The 21523-nt window shown below is 37.8% G+C and overlaps 1 protein-coding gene and 1 long non-coding RNA gene across 3 annotated transcripts in view; one reads left to right on the top strand and one right to left on the bottom strand.

The window, feature by feature from the left end:
* The window catches only part of Cfap299 (cilia and flagella associated protein 299), a 595444-nt gene extending 587685 nt beyond the window's left edge, over positions 1-7759 (bottom strand). The window contains exon 1 of one of the 2 annotated variants that reach the window (XM_021260977.2): positions 7589-7759. In XM_021260977.2, coding sequence (XP_021116636.1) covers positions 7589-7699 — 111 coding nt within the window. In that variant the 5' untranslated portion in view covers positions 7700-7759. The remainder of the gene's footprint in view (positions 1-7588) is intronic. The other variant, XM_004847996.4, reaches the window with a different exon arrangement.
* LOC110349943 (uncharacterized) lies at positions 7496-19947 on the top strand. Its single transcript, XR_002396159.2, has 3 exons — positions 7496-7594; positions 18256-18331; positions 19398-19947. It is a non-coding gene; the product is annotated as an uncharacterized LOC110349943 (long non-coding RNA).
* The last annotated feature ends 1576 nt before the right edge of the window (positions 19948-21523 follow it).

Genomic DNA, 21523 nt, shown 5'->3' with positions numbered 1-21523 from the left:
ATGATGTATAAAAGAACAATATAAAATCTATCAGAGTCAATGAGAAAGCCAGAGATAGCACAAACATCATAAAAAATCTGTTCACAGAAGTAATGGCAAAAAACTTCCCAAACATGAAAAAAGAATTAGACATACACATAAGTGAGGCATATAGAAGTCCAAATAGCCATCACCAAAATAAATCTACATCAAAGCATATAATAATCAAGATTCCAGAAATTCAGCACAAGAACAAAATATAAAAAGCTGTTAGAGAAAAGAAGCAAATCACATATTTTTAAAAGCCCATCAGAATCACATCAGACTTCTCAACACAAACCCTCAAGGCAAGGAGAGCTTGAAGTGAAGTATTTCAACCCCTAAAAGAAAACCCCCAACCTAGATTGATATACCCTACAAAACTATCTTTCAAAATTAAAGGAGAAATAAGATATTTCCATAACAAAAAATAACTGAAGAAATTCACAATCAACCCAACTCAACAAGTTTTCTGAAGGATATTTTAGAAAGAAATAATAAAAACAACAATTCTAAGAACACCAATAAAAAGAAACCACCAGGTAGAGCAAGCAACTAAACAGAGGGGAAAGATGGAACTAATAGCAGGAAAATAATATGACAAGGATAAGTCAATACATATCAAGTGCAACCATCAATGTAAATGTCTCAGTTCAAATCAAAAGAAACAGACTGGCACAATGGATCGAGAAACAAGATCCAACAATATACTGCATATAAGAAACACATTTAATTTTTTAAAAATTCATAGACTAAAAGTCAAAAGATGGAAAACAATATTCCATGTAATAGGAAACCAGAAAAAAGCAGGACATTGTGAACTTCAAGACAAGGAGATAAAAATTATAAAGGCACCAAATATCAGTGCACCCAACTATAAAAAGCAAATATTAATGGACATGAAAAATCAAATAAGCACAAAGAGAGTTGTAATGGGGGACTGTAATACTGTTGTAACAAATAGACAGATCAACTAGACAAAATAAATCAACAAATAGGAGAACTGAACCTTACTTGAGAACAAATGGACTTAGTAGATGTCTACAGAGTGCTCCACCCCAAAACATCAGAATACATATTCTTCTCAGTTGCACAGAGCACTTTCTCCAAAATAGACCATATACAACATGCTTAGGTAAATGTAAAGGAATTCAAATTCTTCCACGCATATTATCTGACCACAGTCCAATGAAACTGGAAATCAATGGCATAAAAACCCAAAAACTTCATAAACACATGGAAATTAAATAAGACCCTCCTGAACAGCCAAGGAGTCACAGATGAAATTAAAGAAGAAATTAAACAGTATCTACAATTAAATGATAATGCTGATACAACATACTAAAACTTACAAGACACAATGAAAGCAGTCCTAAGATGAAAATTTGTAACACTGAATTCTCACATTAGGAAAACAGAACAAGCTCAAATAAATAACATAATGTTGAACCTCAAGCTTCTAGAAAAAGAAGAATGAAACCCAAAACTCATGTGAGGGAGGAAATTACAAAGATCAGAGCAGAAATTAATGCAATTAAGACTGAGAAAACAATACAAAAAAAAATCAATGAATCAAAGAGTTTGTTCTTTGAAAGATTAAATAAAATTGATAAATCCTTAGCCAACTTTATCAAAAAAAGTCAAGAAAATACTCGAATCTATGAAATTAGGAATGAAAAGGGTAAAATTACATTAGATCCTGTGGAAATCCACATCATCAATACCTACTTCGAAACCTGTACTCATTATGGACAGTTTCCTAAATACATATGAATTACCAAAGCTTAATCAAGAAGATATTGAAATTCTAAATAACCCAAAATCAGTAAAAGAAATTGAAAAATGTAATTAAAAACTTACTCACAAAGACAGGCCCACGGCCTAGTGGTTTTACTGCTAAATGCTACAAGAAATTTAAAGATCTAATGCCACTACACCTCAAACTCTTTAATTAGCTAGAAAGGGAATCAATGCTCCCAAACTCATTTTTGGAAGCAAGTATTACCTGGATACCAAAACCAGAGAAGAATCCAACCAAAAAATAAAAGTACAGCCCAATCTTTTTACAGAGAATAGATGCAAAAATCTTCAGTTAAGATACTGGCAAATAGAATGTAGCAAATAATCAAGACAATTATACACCATGACCAAGTAGGATTCATCCCAGGGATGCAGGGATGGTTCAATATATGTAAATCAATAAATGTAATATGCCATATCAACAGAGCCAGAGACAAAAAAAAATCACATGATCATCTCCATAAATGCAGAAAAAGTATTTGACAAAGTCCAACATCCTTTCATGATAAATACCCTACAGAAAATTGGAACAGATGGTCTTTCTCTTAATCTGTTAAAAACCATCTATGTCAAACCAACAGCCAACATAATAGCTAAATGGATACACCTTGAGACTATACTTCGAAGTGAAATAAATTGGACACATTTGTGTAAATATCACATTCTCTCTGGTGTGAGAAACTGAAAGGGTAAATAAGGAACAAAGTGTACAACAGATCATGTGAAATAGGAAGAAATTGTCCAAAAGGAAAGGGAAACTGGGAAGGGGGAGGGAGGAAAGGAAGGGAAAAAATGAGAAAAGAAGAAAAAAATAGAAACAAAGCTTTTGTAAATAAGGAGGGGAGAGAGCTGGGGATTTAGCTCACTGGCACCACGCCTGCCTCACAAGCACAAGGTCCTGAGTTCAATGCCCAGTACCAATAAATAAATAAATAAATAAATAAGGAGGGAAGGTGGTGGAGGAAGGGGAAGGGATTGGGAGAAAAAGAGGAATCAAAATATACCATCTACAGGTACAAATTCCCCTTGATGAATGTGATTCTATATATTTAAATTGTACAGATAAAATTAAAACCCCACAAATGTCACCACAAAAAATTATGAATATTTGATGTTATGGATATATTAATTAGCTTTATCTGGTCCACAGTATATTCATAAATAACAACACCATAAATATATACAACTCTAAATTATCTATGTGTAATTAAAACTAAAACTTTTTTAAATGATTTAGAGCTCACTAAGTTATTATACTGTAAAACATTTTCTAAACACCACTAAGGTCAAGAAATAAAACTTTACTAGGCATATGGTTGACCTTTCATGTCCCCCTTTCTAGTCACCACCCTTTATTTCTTAAAAGTAGTCATTCTCTGGATTCCTTTTAAGTTTATTATCCATGTGTATATCCAAAGATACCAGTTTAGTTTTGTCTGCCTTTTTAAATTTCCTGTGTTTTGAAGTTTAATTTGCATCTCCCCCTGCTCCCAGCCCTTTCCTATCTGATGAACTGTCTCTCACCATGAGGTCTTTTTCTCATGCACTCATGGTGCATTCAGTGTGTCCATCGACAGTCCTGACAGTTGACAATGTCCTGACAGTTGACAACGAAGGTATGAGTAGGTTTGGTTTTGATGTTCCTTCATGCACTAAAATGTCCCACATTTCCTTTTTTATAACCTTGGCAGCCATGAATGTTCAGGGTCACCAGTACTGTCTTGGTCATGTTGTCTAAAGTTCATTCTCTAACACATCACATAGGAAGAACCCATGATCAGTCTAAGTTCTTCCACAGTAATGACAATTTTATTCCTTAATATCTGAAAGTCTGATTTGCTGGCTATAAAACCCTTCTTTTTCTTTGCATTTTCTTTCCTTGAGAATTTTGAATAAGCAATTCCAACTTACTTTGGTGTCAAGAATTATTTTTTAAAGTCTGATGATAATTTCATTTGCTTTATCTTACAAATCATTTAACATTTATACCCAGATACTAAATGACTTTTGTCTTTTTTATGTAGCCCATATAATTTTACTAGAATATGTCTCGTGTTAGTCATAGGGGTTTAAAATTGTCAGGTATAAAGTGTGTTCTTCCAATATAGTTATGAATCTTTTTTGATGTTTGTTTCAAAAAGTTTTTCTTGAACTATACTTTTTAGTATTTGTTCTGTTCCCTTGTTCTGATACATTTCCTCACAGACATCTATTACCATGTGCCAGATCTTCTATCTACTTGGAATAACCATCAGTTCTCCTTGAATCTTTTGTCTCTTTTTTCACTGTTTCTTACATTTAAAAATCTCCTTTTTAACTTCAATTTTTTAAAGATATCATCTGTTGTGCTTATCCAGACTTGTGTTTCTCTTAATCTAGTTTATTTTTGTTGTTTTGTTTTGTTTTCATATTGTACTGGGTTGAACCCAGGGCCTTTGTACTGAACTATATCCTCAGTCCTTTTTATTTTTTATTTTGAGACACAGTGGGCTGGGCTCAAACCCCAGGTCCTCCTGCCTCAGCCTCCTGAGTAGCTAAGATTACAGACCATTGCATCTGGCTTCAATTTTCATTTTTAAAGCCTTGCTTTTGTTCCTAACTCATTCCTGAATTCTGTTACATTATTTCTGAAATATTCCATGTGTACATAATTTTTTAATGCCTTTTAGGTTGAGTTCAAAAAGAAGTTCCCAGAAGCAAGCAGCCATTTAAGGCAAGCTGTCAGTGTCTACAAGGATACTCTACTTCTCCTCCTTATACTACGATTTAGAATGGGCTTTCACCATAGTGCTGCTTTTTTATGGCTCATTTCCAGTTTTACTGAACTTTTAGAAGGCGTGGTTCACAGAATTACATTTTTTTGTAGAATAATTCAAACTGTGACACTAGCTTTACTTCTTACTCTTCAAATGTTTTCCTCCTTCAAGTTTACCTGAACCTGCTCTTTCAAATTGTCTCTACTGTCCCTGTCTAGCTCAATATGGATTCCAACCCTAGCAGTTTCTCAGAGCATGGAGTAATGTCCAAAGGGAACTAAAGAAGGTGGATTCAAGAGCTCCCTGGGTGCAGTGGCCTCATCCCCTTCATACTTCATCTGGGAACCTTTGCACTCACCTACTAATGAAAGCCTCAGGACTTCACCTTCCTGGTGTCAGCTGCCCGCCCTGTGAAGACCTGCTGTCCATCTGTCCATCTGTCCATCTGTCAGCTTTCATCATTCAGAGCTCCATCTATGCCCTACTGTTGATTTTGTCTGGTCTGGTCTGGTCTGCACTGGTCTTGTTTGGAGACAGGGTCTCATCTCGTAGTTCAGGCTGGCCTTGAATTCACTATATAGCCCAAGCTGGCCTAGAACTCATGGCAATACTCCTGCCTCAGCCTCCTGAGTGCTGGGATTACAGGCATGTGCCACCATGCCCAGACATGCCCCATTGTTTTGTTCTGTTTTTCTGTTTTTCTCTTGATTGGACTGTTTTTCTCCTTCTGGGTTTTGTGGTTGCTCATGTTTATGCAGGTGCAGAATTAAAATTTCAAACTGATTTAAAAGCACAATATTGCATAGTCAAATCTCATGACTTCAGGCTCATCCAACTACAATATACTATCTCTAATTTACCTTTTAAAATTTGCTCAATACAAATAAGTTCAAAATATGTATTGTCCAACATTATGACTGTGTATACTGTCAATAAAATATACTATATTCTTGAAAAATGCTAAGAAATATATTTTAAGTGTTTGCACCATAAAATGATAATTATATGAGGTGAAACATGTGAATTAGTTAATTTAGCCTTTCTATATTGCATATATATTTTAAATATTATGTTGTATGTACATCATACACAAAATTCTATTTGTCAACATTAAAAAATAAAAATTTTAATATTTCTCCATCAAATCAAAGTCAATTACTGTTGATGGAGAGACCAAGAGAGAGAGATGCCTGGGCAGAGATCACCTCACAGCATGGCCCACAATCCACGAAACTTGCTTGCTATGCTGCTGAAGGAATTCTGAGGATCTGCTGGTTTCTGTGTGATCTAAGTGGGCCATTAACTTGCATCCATAGGAAGTACTTGAGAATATAAGAATCCAGAGCTAAGAGCACATTAAAAGTTATCATTAATCAATCCAACAATGCACATTCCTCACTCTAGTATCATTGTTCAACTTGTTTATGACGGTAAACATAAGCCTGCTCAATGCCAAATTTAGAAGACAATTACTTCATCATTCTCTCAAATAGTCACCATCTTTCATTTTGCAGATCTTAAAAGTTCTGACCAATGAAATATAAAGTATTAGTTAATTTATCATCTCTAATCTACATTAATGTTTTAGTTTCTTACATGAGAAACTGCCTTAAAAAACTGAAAACTTTCTCAATGATACTGAGGTTACGTTAGCCAATCTTCTGCATGTTCTGCAAAGTCAATTTTAATCTATCACGATGTGTACTGTCTGCATTTCATTTTTGTTTATTGAAACATTAGAAAATTTGAACGCAAATACTGTTTCGCAGCATTACTTTTTCCCTTCACTTTAATGTCTTCAATGAAAAATGTAAAACCGATTTTCAAGACTTTAAAATATTATCTGTACCGCCAGGGATGTAGTTCAGAGGCGCCGCGGGTGCATGGCAAGAGCAAGGTCCTGAGTTCAATTCCCGGTACCGAAAAAATAAGTAAATAAATAAATAAAAATAAAATATTATCTGCACAAAACATTTGTATGCTTGTTTTTGAAGCCAAGTGCTACCTTGGAAATATCACCTATATTTAAATTTTTAACAGATAATTACAGAAAGAAGAAAGTACTTGTCCTGGTCACACAACTTGCTTGTGGCAGAGCTACAACTCAAATTAGATGTTTCTGTTCTCCTTCAAATTATTTCTACATCTAGCACAGGAATGCATTTTGAAGGATAAACACTTCGGGAAACTCCACTCTCGCCCTATTTTTGAATTTCCAAAAATTTCAATCCACTGTAAAATTCATCATGTTTCAGATTAAATATGGGGAGTTGGCGGCAGGATTCGCGTTTGGTTTGATGCCACCTAGTGGCGCTTGTCCGCTTTAGCCTACATACGGAGGTGACAATTGGGCCTCCAGTGTCAAAGCTGAGACGTCGAAGAGTGCAGCGTCCTCCAGTCACAGCCTCACGGTCGGCCTGGACGGGTCGGCACTTGGCTCGGAACACAGCCCCCTTCTCAGAGCCGGCAGCCTGTGATGCTCCCGCCCAGCAACCCACTAAGTCCGCACCCGTTTTCTTTCCTCGTGTTTTTAGTATTAGCATCCGTTATGAATAAAAACTAGCTCACTCTGAGTCAGGAACTACCTCGAAGGCGCACCCACGATTAAGGGGGGCCCTGAATCAGTCCTCGCGGGGTGCAAGCCTGTGGCCCCAGTGGCCGATGTGACACCAAACGCACCAGGCTGGCGTTGGCAGTGGCCTGGAGAGATACTGTCTGTTTTGACACAAGGGAAGAGAAACGGGGCGCCGGTCCTGAATGACAGCAGCCCTCTCACCTCCAGGAAGTAACCTTCGAAGGGGACGAGCCGGGGAAGCCGAAACGCAGAGGTCCGAGACGTGTGTGTGCGTGCGTGTGCGCTCAGTGAGCGAGGGGTCGGGTTCGGCTCGGACCCCGAGGCCGCAGAGGCGGATGCACTCAGGCCTACCGCCAGGGGGCGACAACTGCGACGCGGCCGCAGGCCCAGGGACTCAGCAACCGGAGGCGGCGGCCACTCTGCGCGCCGCTACTCTCACCTCCAGGTAGTACAGGTCCACAGTGGTGATCTGCGAGTCGAGGAAATCCTCATAGGTGTTGAACTGTGTGACTATGTTGTCTACACTGGCCAGTCCCTCGTCCTGGTCCATCGCTGTTGCTGGGGCCGAAGCGTCCTTAGCGACAGCAGCCTGAGGACTGGACTGGTCAACCCCACCCACTCAGTTCCTTCCAATCGCCTGGGGCAGCTGTGTTGCGCTTACATGTTAGTCCCGCCCCCGCCCGCCCCCTCCACGTTTTGTTACTGGGTTTCAGGCTTCCGCCTAACTGGGGAAAACCGTCTCGAATAACCCGCGCCCAAATAGGTTTGACCCCGGCGGTCTGACTCACACTTTGGCGAAACGTGGAGCTGGGTAGAGAGGCGAACTGCAATCCAAAGAGAAAAAGTACGACTTTGCGGGGATATTTAGACACAGTATTATAGATAAGCACTTTCAATCACGTTCTAAATCAGTGCTATGCTGGATGAAAATACAAAAGTACTTTGCAAGAAGAGTATTTCAAAACAAGCCTGTTGTGACCAAAGCCAATTACAAAATACACTAGTGATTTTGTTCAATAATTTTTAAATTACAGTTAAAAAGTAAACTATTGATATTGTTTGGGTGAAAATAACTTGATAAATTTCTCAAAAAAGAACCACAATGACAATATCTTTAAGGCATCTGTTGGCACATCTAAGTGCTTGCTTTTTCATTTTATTTCTTACTATTTAAATGTCATTAAACACACACAAAAACACTAACTTTGCTGAAGCTGCCTTTTTTAAGAGTTTAAAATATCTTGAAACTTGGTAAAGATTTTTGCTAAAAATTTTTATTTTCCTTGAGAATAAACATTTTGTTTTTAAAATATTGATTTAAAGTAATCCAGCAGGCAGCTGGCAAAATGTTTCAGAACCCATTTTCGGGTCTTAATATTTTTCAAATCATCCTTGAAAATTAAAATATAGTATAGTGCTATCCTTGTAGTGGTTGCTCTCTAAGTACTTACTGAAGTCATTTAGAAAGTTTTCACAGATGACTTAAAAAATTTTAATGAAGACATCTAGTAAGATATTTCACATTAGGGCAGTTTATACAGTTTTTTGAGGTCATATCAAAAATCAGGGTGCCATGAATGTAAGAATTTCAAGTGATACAGATATAATTACTTCTATAATATTACTGACTTATCTTTAATGAATACCTTATGAAATGTTTTTAAAACCATTTTGGACCTTTTTTTTGGTACCGGGGATTGAACTTGGATCCTTTTGCTTGTGAGGCAGGTGGCAGAACCACTGAGCTAAATCCCCAGCTCCTTGGAGCTTATTTTTAAATACAACTTAATCATTGAATTTGGAGGAACAGGAGAGATGGGGGGGCAAGCAAAGCTTAACACAACACATGTAATAATAATAGTAACAAAATATGAATGGCCTTATTAACTAGTATTGGTCAAATAAATAGCCATCAGCAATATGACATTATATAATACCTAAAAACAGATAAGGAAATTCAAAATGCCCAAGAAAGGAGATAAAATCTATCTGACTTAAACCATTACAATTTATAAGAGGCCTAGGTCTCAATACTGTCTATTATCTCCAGAGTTCTATGAGTCTTTCTTGGAAGAGAATTATTCTGAGTAAAGCTTAGAAAAGACTCAGCCACTTATGTACAAAGAATATGAATACTATATTTGTTTTGGTACAATAATATTTAATATGCTATTACCATGTACCAACCCTATTATATAAACCTTATATGACTTACCTCATTTAATCATGAAAACACACTTACTAGGAAAATAGTATTGCTATGATTCTCAATCTAGGCACAGAATACTTTAAATGACTTTGTCAAAGTTCCAAAGATGAAAAATCTTACACACACACAACTTACTAACAATACAACATACTACTCCCAACCTCACACAAGAACAGAGGTAAAGAGATGTTTTGAAGAGTCGCATAGAACTATTTAGTTATTTGTTCATCAGAAAAGAAGAGAAGTCAACTAGTAATATGGAATGTGGATTGGCACAGATGTGAGGAGTGAAAAGGATGATATGTTCCAAGATGTGGAGGCCAGGAAGACCAAGTTCTCTCTAGGACAAAGCACCAAACTGTTTTGACCTTTTCGAGGTGCCCAGCAAGGACAGCAGAGGGAGGAAGCTAGTGGAAAACTAGTGCAGTACTAGGCAAGAGAATCTCCCAAGGGCACCAGTCCAGTCCTGGAACTAAGTGGACTGGACAAAAATGAGATGGCTTCAGGTGCTGTCTGTGCCCTATTGAATACTGATGGATCTCTAGGGAGCTTATCTGGATCACACTAGTTTTGAAGTCCTGTTATCTCAGGGTTTCATTGCTTTCAAGAAACAGTAAAGTGTCTATGGGATGTTTGAATTCACAAAACTGAAGCACTTTGATCACAAGGTTATCTCTACGTTAATAAAACACGAGGTCGTTGTTCGGCTGTGCATTTTCTTAGCATGCCATGATCCATCGTGATAGTACATTTTCAGGGAAACCTTATTAAATTAATCATGTGATCAACAGCTCTTTGTGAAATAATCCATAAAGCATCTAAACTTGAACAATCATGAGTATTTTCAGGCAATGAGTATAGTAGCATCTTCCAGCCCAACACAGTGAGGGTGACTTTCAACAAATCAGCATCTACATTAATATTGAAAGAAAAATAAAAATTTATAATTTTAGCCTTATTCTGCACAGAAAGGCTAGAATTATAGTAAGCTTAATGTCTTTTTTCCTAAACTTTCAAAGTAAGTTTCAGAAACACATTGAGACCTGTGCCTGAGAAATTACATGAACGAGTGGCAACAAAGAAATTAATAAGCATCATCAAGTCTCTCCTTCCAACTACCAGGCCTTTGTTATAATCAGGAAATACTTTATTGTGGATAACATGCATTTCTACTTCAACTCCAGGATTTTTAAATATAGGATCCTGGAATTTAGTGCCAATCCCAGAAATTCCATTCTTTGTCAAAAGACAAGCAAGGATTATGCATATTCACAACAAAACTCCATTTTTGAGACAGAAAACATATGTTATATAAAAATAACAAAATACATGCTATATTTAGGTTACTTACTGAGTAAAAACAGCATAATGTAAAAATAAAAGTCATATTGGGCTGGGGATTAAGCTCAGTGGGGCCACACCTGCCTCGCAAGTGCAAGGTCCTGAGTTAGATCTCCAGTGCCAAAAAAATAAAATAAAATAAAAATAAAAGTCATAGGTAAAACCAAGCATAACTGTGTCTTTGAAATAAACAGGCTTTGGTATTAACATGGCAAAATGATATGAAATAATTTCAGATTAAACTCTATATTTTTTTATTCGCAAGTACTTGGCAACATTATGATGGCTGGGAAAGTGAATAGAAAATATACTTTGGTGTGTTGACATAAAAGGAAAGAGAATACCTTGCTTATTATGATAATGAGATGCTAAATACTCTGAGTAAGAACTTGAGGCTCTATTAAGATGGACTTAATGTATTACTATATTGTAAGAAAGAAAAACATATACTCACTCTAAATAAGATAAGAGATTTATGTCTGATGTTGCCCAACTGCTTACTAAGTGTCTGTGATTACAGATGAGGGGTATTACTTAATCATAATCCAAGGAGAGCTCTTCTGCACTTGGCAATAATGATGACAATGAAATTATTTAAACTATTTCTTATGATGAGATCACTGGACTTCCATGAAGTCTCAGTTATCCTAAAGTGCTAGAGTTCTGGTTCCACTGCTTCTGAGTCATGGAGACATGGTGTCTTCCTGTGTCCTAAATCAGAAGTTTCTCCTTCCTTATCAATACCTGACAATGCTAGGAAGATTCTAGAAGAACGGCAAATAAAGATGGAATTGTAGCCAGTACTGAGGCTGACAGTGTCAGCAGCTGATAAAGAATGAACATCATCACTGTGGAGTGGCTAGGTGAAGGGTGTGATGGCAAAGACCAGGTCTTTGGAACAGAGGGAAACTTGGCCTCCACTGACTCTATAAGCTGTTCCTAACATCCTTGCTAAACATCCCCTCAACCTCTGTGCTCACACAGAAATCAGGCCACACCCCAAAACACTGCTCATCTGACTGGCCAAAACTCTCAGGTAACATCACAAGGGACTAGAGATCATGACAGCTAACACTGAGTTGCCAGTTTCAAGGGGTGCTCAGGCACTTCACCATCAACTATCATGTCTTTCTCTTATTTTCTACAATTACTCTTTTATTTTCACTTCTCTCTTTGCTTTTATATCCTCCTGTCTCAAAGTAGAGAAACTGTTTAACTCCTTCTCCCAAAGAAAGTAAAAGTTATCTAGATTGGGTTTCCTGCAGTCAAACACAAGATTATGAACATTGGTACTGATCCTTGTCTTCTTTCTTTGTGGTTCACGATTCCCGCTATACTTTCACTCTACCTGGATCTATCTCCTTCTGGCCTCTCAGGTTTTCTCATTTCGATTATCCCATAATGTTAATTCATCTTCTCTCTCCCCTTCTCCTTCCTTTTTTCCCTGAGCTCATTTCCAATTTATATATATATATATACCAAGCAAATGAATTCAGAAGAAAACCACCTTCAAATCTACAGTCAACTTCAGCTATAGACTGCCCTACACATCACTTCACAGAAAAGTTTCTGGCAAAACTTATGTCCAATCCCTCTTCCTTCCATTACCTTCCACTTGCTGCTCAATGCATTCTAATCTGAGTTCATACACTGCTCCACTGAAACTATTTTCACCAATGTCAATTATTGCCTCTTTGCCATTATGGTCAATAGACATAATTTTGTCCTCACGCTGCTTGACTCTCAGCAGCATTTGCTCTATGACTACTCCCTTCACTTCAAAATTCCCTCTTTGACCTCCATCAAGCTACGTTGCCCAGAGGTTGGTAGCTGCTTCTTTTCTTTGCTGGATCCTTGTCCCATTAACTTACTTTTAAAATTTGGAGAGTCTCAGAGTTTTTTGCTAGGACAATTTCTACTCCTCACTCTTGTCACTTGGAAATCTCATCCATATATCCATTGCTTTACTGTACTTACTATCATATATGCATCTGATTTCCTGATCTATTTTACTAGCCAGTCACTCTTCTGTGCTCTGAGCAGATATCCAACTACCTAGCAGACACCAGTTGGCTATATAATGTATATAAATTTGAATTTTTCCTCCCTCAGTATTTCCTCTCTTGACTTTCTACCTCCTCTTCTCTCAGTAGTTCATGGAAGAAACCTGAAAGACCACCTTGAGCTTGCCTCTTCCTCACCCCTGAAATATAAAGGCTATAGGGTACTTGTCCAAATATATCTTTTGAAGGCTTCGATTTCTCTCTAGGCTCATTGACAATGTTTTCTTGGCAAAGCCAAAGTCTGGTACTCAAATTCCAAAATGGAATTTCTGGTTTCCTGATATCTCTTTGGCCCACACTCCAAGCCACTCTTCATAATGAAGTCAGAATGATTGTTTAAAACCATTAGTCTTATCATGTCCCTCTTAAAAAGCTTCATTAGTTTTCTTAGGTGAAAAAACAGCTTGTTTTTTTAGCATAATTTATAAGACCTTCCACATTTTGACCCTCCTCTGGCGCCTTCATCTCACCATACATGTTCCAATCACACAATGACAGCTCTCAGTTTTGAAAAGAAAAACCATCATTTTACCACCGGGTCTTAAACTTCTTGTTTCTTCTTCCCAAAACATTCTTTCACAGTACACACTTTCTCCCTTCATCCATTAGTTATGTGTTATACATAGAGATATAGAAATAGAGACATAGACATTAGTCTTCTCAAGCACCTTCTAATACTGCCCCCCCACACACATTATTTTTTACAAAAACCTTACTTATAAAAAATATTTAGGGGGCCGGGGATTTAGCTCAGTGGTTTCACCGCCTGCTGCGCAAGCTCAAGGACCCAAGTTCGATACCCAGCACCAAAAAAAAAAAAAAAAAAAAAATTTAGGACCCGGGATCTAGCTCAGTGGTGCCATGCCTGCCTCACAAGGGTGAGGTCCTGAGTTTGATCCCGGGTACCAAAAAAAAAATTGTTTACAAATAGCTTATTAGGATCTATGCACCTAAAGGCAAAGATGACATTAACTCTCTTCCCCACTATATTCCTGGCATCTGACATGGTGCTTGGAACATAGTAGTTCCTCAAAAGCATTTGCTAAATGAAACAGTTTTCCTATAAGTTTTATTTATTCATTTTAGAAGCTGCTAGTTAAAATGTACTATACTCAAGCACATCATAAATTTTAACACCAAAGTTTTGGAAAAGTTCTTAACACTGGAGTTATAATAAATAACACATGACACAGCGGTTTGTTTGGTTTTTTTGGTACGGGAGATAGAACTCAGGACCTTGCAGAGCCACTGAGCTAAATCCCTAGCCCCTTACACAGCTATTTTTGAAGTGCTGTGCAAATTCAGAGAAGTCAAAAGTCACTTCCAACTGGAAGGAATCAAGGAAAGTTTGAAAGGACAAAGATGTGTATGGAGATGGGGAACTGGGGCTCTGAATAAATGTCCCTCTGAACAATCACATGTGCTAAAGTTTCAAGGTGAGAAAACAGAAGATGTTTAGGAAAGAGTGGGTAAATTTGATGATAGCACAGGATGTGTGCAAGAGATGAGAAAATAGGGTGGTCAGTCCGAAGCAGAACATTAGTGTAGTCTGCCCATTTAAAAAGACTACCATGTTCGCCAACCAAAAGAGAGCCACAAGATCTGCCTGAAAAGAAATGCCCATCAGAGCTTTCTTTAAAAGATTATCCTGGCAGCAGTGAATTGCAGGAGGAGAAGCACAAAGACTTCTTTAGGTCAAAAGACAGAAAGGAAAGGGAGCCTGAATTTGAAAGTAGCTTCAGGGAAGATAAAGTTAAGAAATCTCTGAGAAAGGAAATTTCCAAAAAGAGACTGATTTCAAGTTCAGCACACAGTTTACCCTGAAGCAAAAATCAGGAGATTTTTATTTCAGATCAAACTTCTGCCTGCTCAAAATGAGAAATAGAAGATGTAGTTGGTTTTTAATGAAAATTTGCTAGTACTTAACTCAAGGCACTGAGTTAAGGATGAAAAATTCAGATAAATTTCAGGAGAAAATAAAAAGTGACATCTTTAAAACCCCAGAGACAAGATGGAAACAGCCTGCCTCTCTCAGGAGTATATTTAGTCCCTCTAAAATATGCAGTGGCCTCTGTAGAGTTCCCAAGAGGAGAGGTTGGAACTATTTTAAACCAACATCTTCTTTTCAGCCTTTGAGTACAATGTCAGAGCTCATCAGGTTCTCAAGTACTCATCAAGTGCTTCTGCAGTGATGGTAATCATTGACCCGAAGTCACAACTAAGCCAAGAAAGAATGGAAAGGAAAAAAAGAACATTACGATGACTACACTTGCTAAAGGCAACATTAAAGGAAGTGGTGTTGATTCCATTAACAGCTAATTTAACTCATTGGATACAGCTTTATTTTTCCATCAAACATTCTCTGAATACAGATGAATTAATCACAATTGGGATGTTTTGATCCAACTTTCCTACGAACTCTGACTTACTGGAGCAAAAGTAAGACTTGCTCACTTCAGCAATCTTCGTGCACTGTGGTATGAAGTATGATAGTGCAAAAAAAAGAATGCCTGTCTTTTATATCTTTGGAGATATTTTCAGTTAGGGGTGAGAATAGGAAGGTCTGGACTAGTAGGTTCTCAAATAGAAGAGAAAGGGGAGATGGAGTAAGCAGATGTGGGGAACAAAATTGTAAATAAATGAGGCAAATATTTTCAGCAGTGATGACAAAAATATAGATAGTACAAAGTGGAATGCATGTGATATATATGAGAAAATTGATTCTGTGTGTGGATGACCAATCTAGTGGAAAGAATTCAAGAATATGTGTTTTAAGAAATCAGTAGTAAATCATCTTGTCTTCTGGAAAAGAATGAGGTAGGAAAGAATGGTGTTTGAACTTCAAAATTCTGTGATAACATTCTCACTTGTGCTTTCCTTAAATGATTGGTTTTACCCTAAGGGGTGTACCTCAAAAGAAAGGGATGAAGTACAGTTGTTCTCTGATCATGTGCGTTGATGGAAGGAAGCACTCACTTTTACCCAGAAATCCCAACGTGCTTGGCCATACTGCCACACCGCCTTCGTGTGTAGTTTGTGTTCTTAATGCCTGTTTCATATCTTCTTTCCTATCATAAAATTTCACCTTCCCTCCTCCTCCTCTGCATCATCCTCCTTACTGCTCTGCACTCTTGCCCACACCTGAAGTACTTTTATCTACTCTTCTTCCTAGGTTGTAATCTGGCCCAGACACTTAATTCAGATGTACAAGCCATCCTCCCAGCAACCTGTCCACTAGTTTCCTGTGCCTGTGCTGATTGGCCTGGCCTTCACATTTGCTCTAAAGGATGTAATGCTCCTCTGAAATGCTAACCATGTTCCTTGGTGCTCTGAACCATCCCATCCTCTCCCTGCCACTGTGCACTTTCTCCCAGCTTCATCCACTTCTCCCACTCTGCATCATCCTTGACAGCATACAAACAGCTCAAGGCTCTCATATCTTTAAAGAAGCAAACTCCTGGAGGTTTAGCTCAGTGGTTCTGCTGCGTGCCTCGCAAGCGCATGGTCCCAAGTTCAATCCCTTGTACCAAAAAAAAAAAGAAGCAAACTCTTTCAACCTCATTTTTCCCATTTACTATCATGGTTCTTCTTGCATAGTAATAAATAAACAGACTTTTTGAAAGATTAGTCTGTAGTTGCCATCCTCACTCTTCACCTCTCCCTAGCTTCCTACGGTCAAACATTTCCCCCTCCATGGACTGACTGCTCTTTTCAAGGTCACTGATTACTTCCTTGTAGTCAAATCAAAGGGATGTGGCTCTGCTTTTATATACTTATATACTTGACCTTTCTATGTTTTCAGACAATCTGATTGGCTCTTCTGTTGTAAAATACTTTCTTGTCTTGTCTTTCATAGCACCACACACATACTATACTGTTTGTTCTTTCTTAGTATACTTTGTGAATTCTACCATCTTGGTTAAAACTCTACATATGTAGGTGTTGCAGAGCTTAATCCTGGGCCCGCTCTTAATTATATGGTCTCCCTAGGTCTTGCTATTGTCACTTCTTCCCCTAGCTCCTCTGCAAGCATCACGCCACCATGGACACATTGCTCCATCAGAACACATTACCTCATGATGAATATAGTCTCATGTCATCTGTGAATCCATAATTGAAATTTAAGTTCACAGTTCTTTCCTATTGCTCTTTTCTTCCATTTGCCTCCTTCATTTCCTAATTTTTTCTAAATTTCTCAAGGATTAGACATAAACAAACCATAGGTCCCTATAGTATAGGACACTCCTGCACATTTATAGAGATACAAAGAGAAATGCAAGGATATTGCTCAAGGGCCATCACCTTGACACAGGAAGGAGGCAGATGACTAATGAGAGGATGCAGTGCCTTCTGACAGTTTCAGAGAGGAGAACTTCACAGGCAGCTAATAGAAGGAAGTAGGAGCTTGAATGCTACCATTAAATAGAAACACTGAGATTGAATCCGACTGCCCTATAAAAACTGCTTTGATGGATTAAGCCTCCAGCAGGAGGGTCTGAACAGTAAGACATGAGTCTATCAGCACTTGTTGCAGGCAGTGAGATTATAGCTACTTTCTTTTCCTTTTTGCCAAGTTTCCATTTAAGTAGGAGGCTTGAAAAAATACTCTCTTCTTCACACATATACACTTAAAAATGGGGCTATTTTCTACATTCTCCTTGTCAGTGATGGCTTTACTAAACTATCCCAGATGGCCAGCCAGTGACATAGAAAGTGGAATTTAAAATCTCAGCATTATGGTATGGTTTATAAGAAACAGTGTGGCAGTAGAATTAAAGTGACTAGTTTGGAACAAAGATGTTATTTTACTAAGATAGAGAAGAACCTTCAAATACTAACTAGAAGGTCAATGACTGTAGTCATTGTGGGGAAAATGTATTTACCATTAGCAGTTTAATTTTCAAATGCAAAAAAGACATGGTAGATATTATTTTTAGGAAGATTCAGACATAGCTAACAGTAATGCTAGTCAAATAATCTTACCACTAAATGTACTAAAATCTTAGAATGTACTTATGAATAAAAATGAAAAGCTTTTATGGGTAGATAAGCCCAAATGATGAGACTGGCACCATGTTTCCCTGAAAATAAGACCTAACTGGAAAATTATCAGCCTTGAAAACTAGAGATCAAAAATGTCAGCCCCAATCAGCTTATACTCTCCTTATCTGCCTTTCATGTTTTTATCTCTAGTTTCAAGGCTTATTATTTTCCAGTTAGTTTTTATTTGAGAGTAAATAAGGCCATAGTAAAACAAACATAAAAATATTGTTTTCAATAAAAACAATAGGGCCTTCACTGAGAGAGGAGACCACTCCCCCATGTAAAATTAGGTAATTTTGAGTTAACTGTGTTATTAGGCAACCACAGGTTAACTAGGCAACTATGCTCTTTGTAGAATGTACCTGAGTAGCCATGACAACTTCTGTAATCTGTCACCAAAGGAGTATCAGAAAGTCTTACCAGAACTCTTTGCTCTCCCCCTCTCCACAGCTCTGCTTTGTGTGAATCCTGCTTGCTGTACTTCCAGAGAAACTCCAATGGAATTGCTTCATACATGTAAAAAGAGGTATAAAAGGAAGCACAAACTTCTATTTGGGGCTCTGAACACTGACAGGAGTCACTTACTGAGCCACCGGCATCACTAAAAGTTGCTTTTGCTCCTATTTCTGTGTTAAAGAGTTATCTGTGCTGGGGTCCTCACTGTTTCCTACTTCATCACTTCCAAGCAGACAAAAGGAGAAAGTGCAGTTGTGGAGTATAAAGGAGGAGGAGTAGGGAGAAGGAAAAAGGAAGGAAAAAAGGAAGGAACAAAGAAAGGAAGGGAGGAAGGGAGGGAGGGAGAGAAGAGAAGGATAATGAGGAGGAGATGAAGAAGCAGAAGGGAAAGGAGGAGGAGGGGAGGAAGAGGAAGAAAAGAAGAGAGAGAATAAGAAAAAGGAGGAGGAGGGGAGGAGAAGAGAAAGAAGGAGGAAGGAGGAGGAAAGGAAGAGGAAGAAAAAGAAGGCAAAGGAGGAGAAGGAAGGGGAGGAAGGGGAAGGGAAGAAAGAGGAAGAAGAGAAGGAGGTGGAGGAGGAGGAGAAAACAGTGGCATTGAAAAGGGCAGGAGCCATTTGCATCCTCTTCCGTGCAGGATCAGTGCCCGACACATGTCCCAGGACAAAGCCATGAAGTTCCTCATGGAAACACAGTAGAGTCCCTTCCCACAGGAGCAAGTCTTAGGGACCATGCACCATGTCTCTGTGCTTCCCAAGCTGTGTGTGAAGTTACATAATTACATGGAGTTGTGCCATTCACAGAACAGGGGTTGGGAGCCAATCTCATGAAGCCAGGGCCTGAACACTCCATCCTGATTCAGACCTGTTTGGGCTGCCCCAATCCCTCGACCAGAGCCCATGCAATGAGCTGGGTTCTTCAAGATCAAAGAAAAGCTATCTTCTGGAGGGAAAATTAAAAGAGCAATTATATTTTCCAAAAATATAAGTATATAAATAACCAAGAGTAGCTATTTCTAACTGCTACTGTTTTTCAAACAGTGCCCATATTTCCATAGACAGAACACAAAGATGTACTTGTATGGCTGTGTTAAAAGATTTTCAATTTTTTCCTTTACTGCTCATATTTTTATTTTTCAGATATTTACCTTTCTTCTGAAATATACCCTCTTCCATGTCCATTCAGAATATCTACTGCCCTACCAGTGTACCGGTATATAATTCCTGGACTGCATTTCGTGTGTGTGTGTGTGTGTTGTTGTTGTTGTTGTTGTTGTTGTTATTGTTGTTGTTGCTACTCTCAGCATTTCAAGTTCCTTTGGAGATGGCTTTCTTCCAGGGCAATCCCTGGACTTCCAGGACAGAACATCAAGGCAGGAATGATGGCAGCAGCACATCTGGAGCAGCTGTTGGAAAACTGAAAAACTAAGATCAAAGTTTTAAAATGTTGCTCCATGCACATGGTCATCAATAACTAAAAGCATTAGTAATGACAAACTAGCCCTCTGTTTATGATGCCATGTATAATGCACCATGCTTCTTAATTTTCCCCTTTCCTTTTACTATGTGTTTTATGAGTCAGTTATTGAACTTTGAAGGTTGTTGTAAAGGGCTGATAATAAAAATTGATTGCAAAATGCTCTGAGAGCCTTTCGTGATAACACTCTGGAGAGCAAAATAGTTATTTACCCCACAGTCTTGCATAATGTTTCCTAGCAGATAACATATTCCAGAAAGAGTACATGTCATCTATAGTCAATTATTGAATTTTTAAAAAGTGTACTTCAAGAACATTGTCCTTTACTTCAGTCTAATAATTTCTTTAAGGCATTGTTACAATGGAGGCTATCAAGAACAATGCGACTATGGGCAATCGTTATAATTAACCCGAGTCACTTAAAATTTCCAAATAATTACTGATACACAGTAAGAAATTGAATTACTAATTTAAAACAGACCAAAATATATCTTAAAACTACTGTTTGACCTATATAATTTTTCATGAATGAAGAATTATATTATTTCTATAAAATATTTTCATGCTTTCTGTTATAGACCTATATAATTTATTGACCATTATAATTTACATGATTACATAACTAATTTGTAATTTGTACCTCCACATGCTAATCAATGTTGTTTAATAGTATTTCTCACTAATGTGATTGTTATGTAGGTCTTTAGATACTCAGAAAAAGTAATTAAACTTTTTGATTAGGTCAAGAAAAAAGAATTCTAAAGACGATTTTCTCAAAAAAGTCAACATTTAATAGTTACATGATATGGGTTTTGGTTTTAAAAATTAAAAAGCCAAGTCTAGTTCTTCCATTAATTTAAGGAAACCATAACCAAATCCTGTAGCCCTTCTGTATCTTTCTTTTCTTATCAAGGGACTGGGATAATAAATTAGGGCTTCCTTCAATCCATTGTGAAACAGTGAAGTAGATTGGAAGAAATGAGCTACAATAAATTAAAGACCAATGTTTTCAGCTTTTCCTTTTAAGTCATGCTGCTCTTCAATCCATGGGGGCTTCACCAAAGATACCACATAACAACCAGCTTCCAATTATACTGTTCAGGAACTTGGTCTAGAACCAACTGTCTTTGATTTATACACAACATACCAACCAGTTTCTAACCTTTTCATTACTGTCACTTTTACATTTACAGTCTAACTTTGGTGTTCTGTGCTATATTCTACCCTACTTTCCCAGCTATCCCCTTGACTGTTGCTTCTGCCCTGGGGATGTATTTTTCTCCGTCTGTGTAATGCATTTAGCCCAATTTCCTGTGGGTGACGCTCCTGCCTGAGTCTCCCCAGCCAGAAAGCAATATCCACTCTGCTTCTCCTCTGCCCACCATGCTGTGCAGGATCAGCTTTTCCCATAGGTGAAAGCCATAATATGGTATGGTTTCAAAGGTATCAACCTGCCAGCCAAAAACTCCCCTAACAGCCTATCTGAGATTTCAGCCAAGGATCATTAGTGTCATTCCTTAAAATAACTTTTTTTTGGAATCTGAACTCTTCTAGCCCCCATTCCCACCTTTTCCTACTGAAATAATTGTCTTCTTACATGATTACTGCAAATTCCAGGTTTCTTAATTGTGATAACAAAACACAGTGCTTGGTAAACCACGCTTTTGTGTATCATGTAATCAGTTTATCTCCTTTTTTTCTATTTTAGTATCTAGAAAGAAAAAAGTATTTTAAAAAGTTGGCCTCCTCACCAGAGGGAAAAGATAATACTCACCACACAGGAGTGATA

This window comes from Heterocephalus glaber, unplaced genomic scaffold (genome assembly GCF_053883595.1).
Source record: "Heterocephalus glaber isolate CG9 unplaced genomic scaffold, H.glaber_assembly_v1.0 deba00001454, whole genome shotgun sequence".
NCBI classification, from domain to species: domain Eukaryota; kingdom Metazoa; phylum Chordata; class Mammalia; order Rodentia; family Bathyergidae; genus Heterocephalus; species Heterocephalus glaber.
This window is presented reverse-complemented; position numbering and strand designations above follow the sequence as displayed.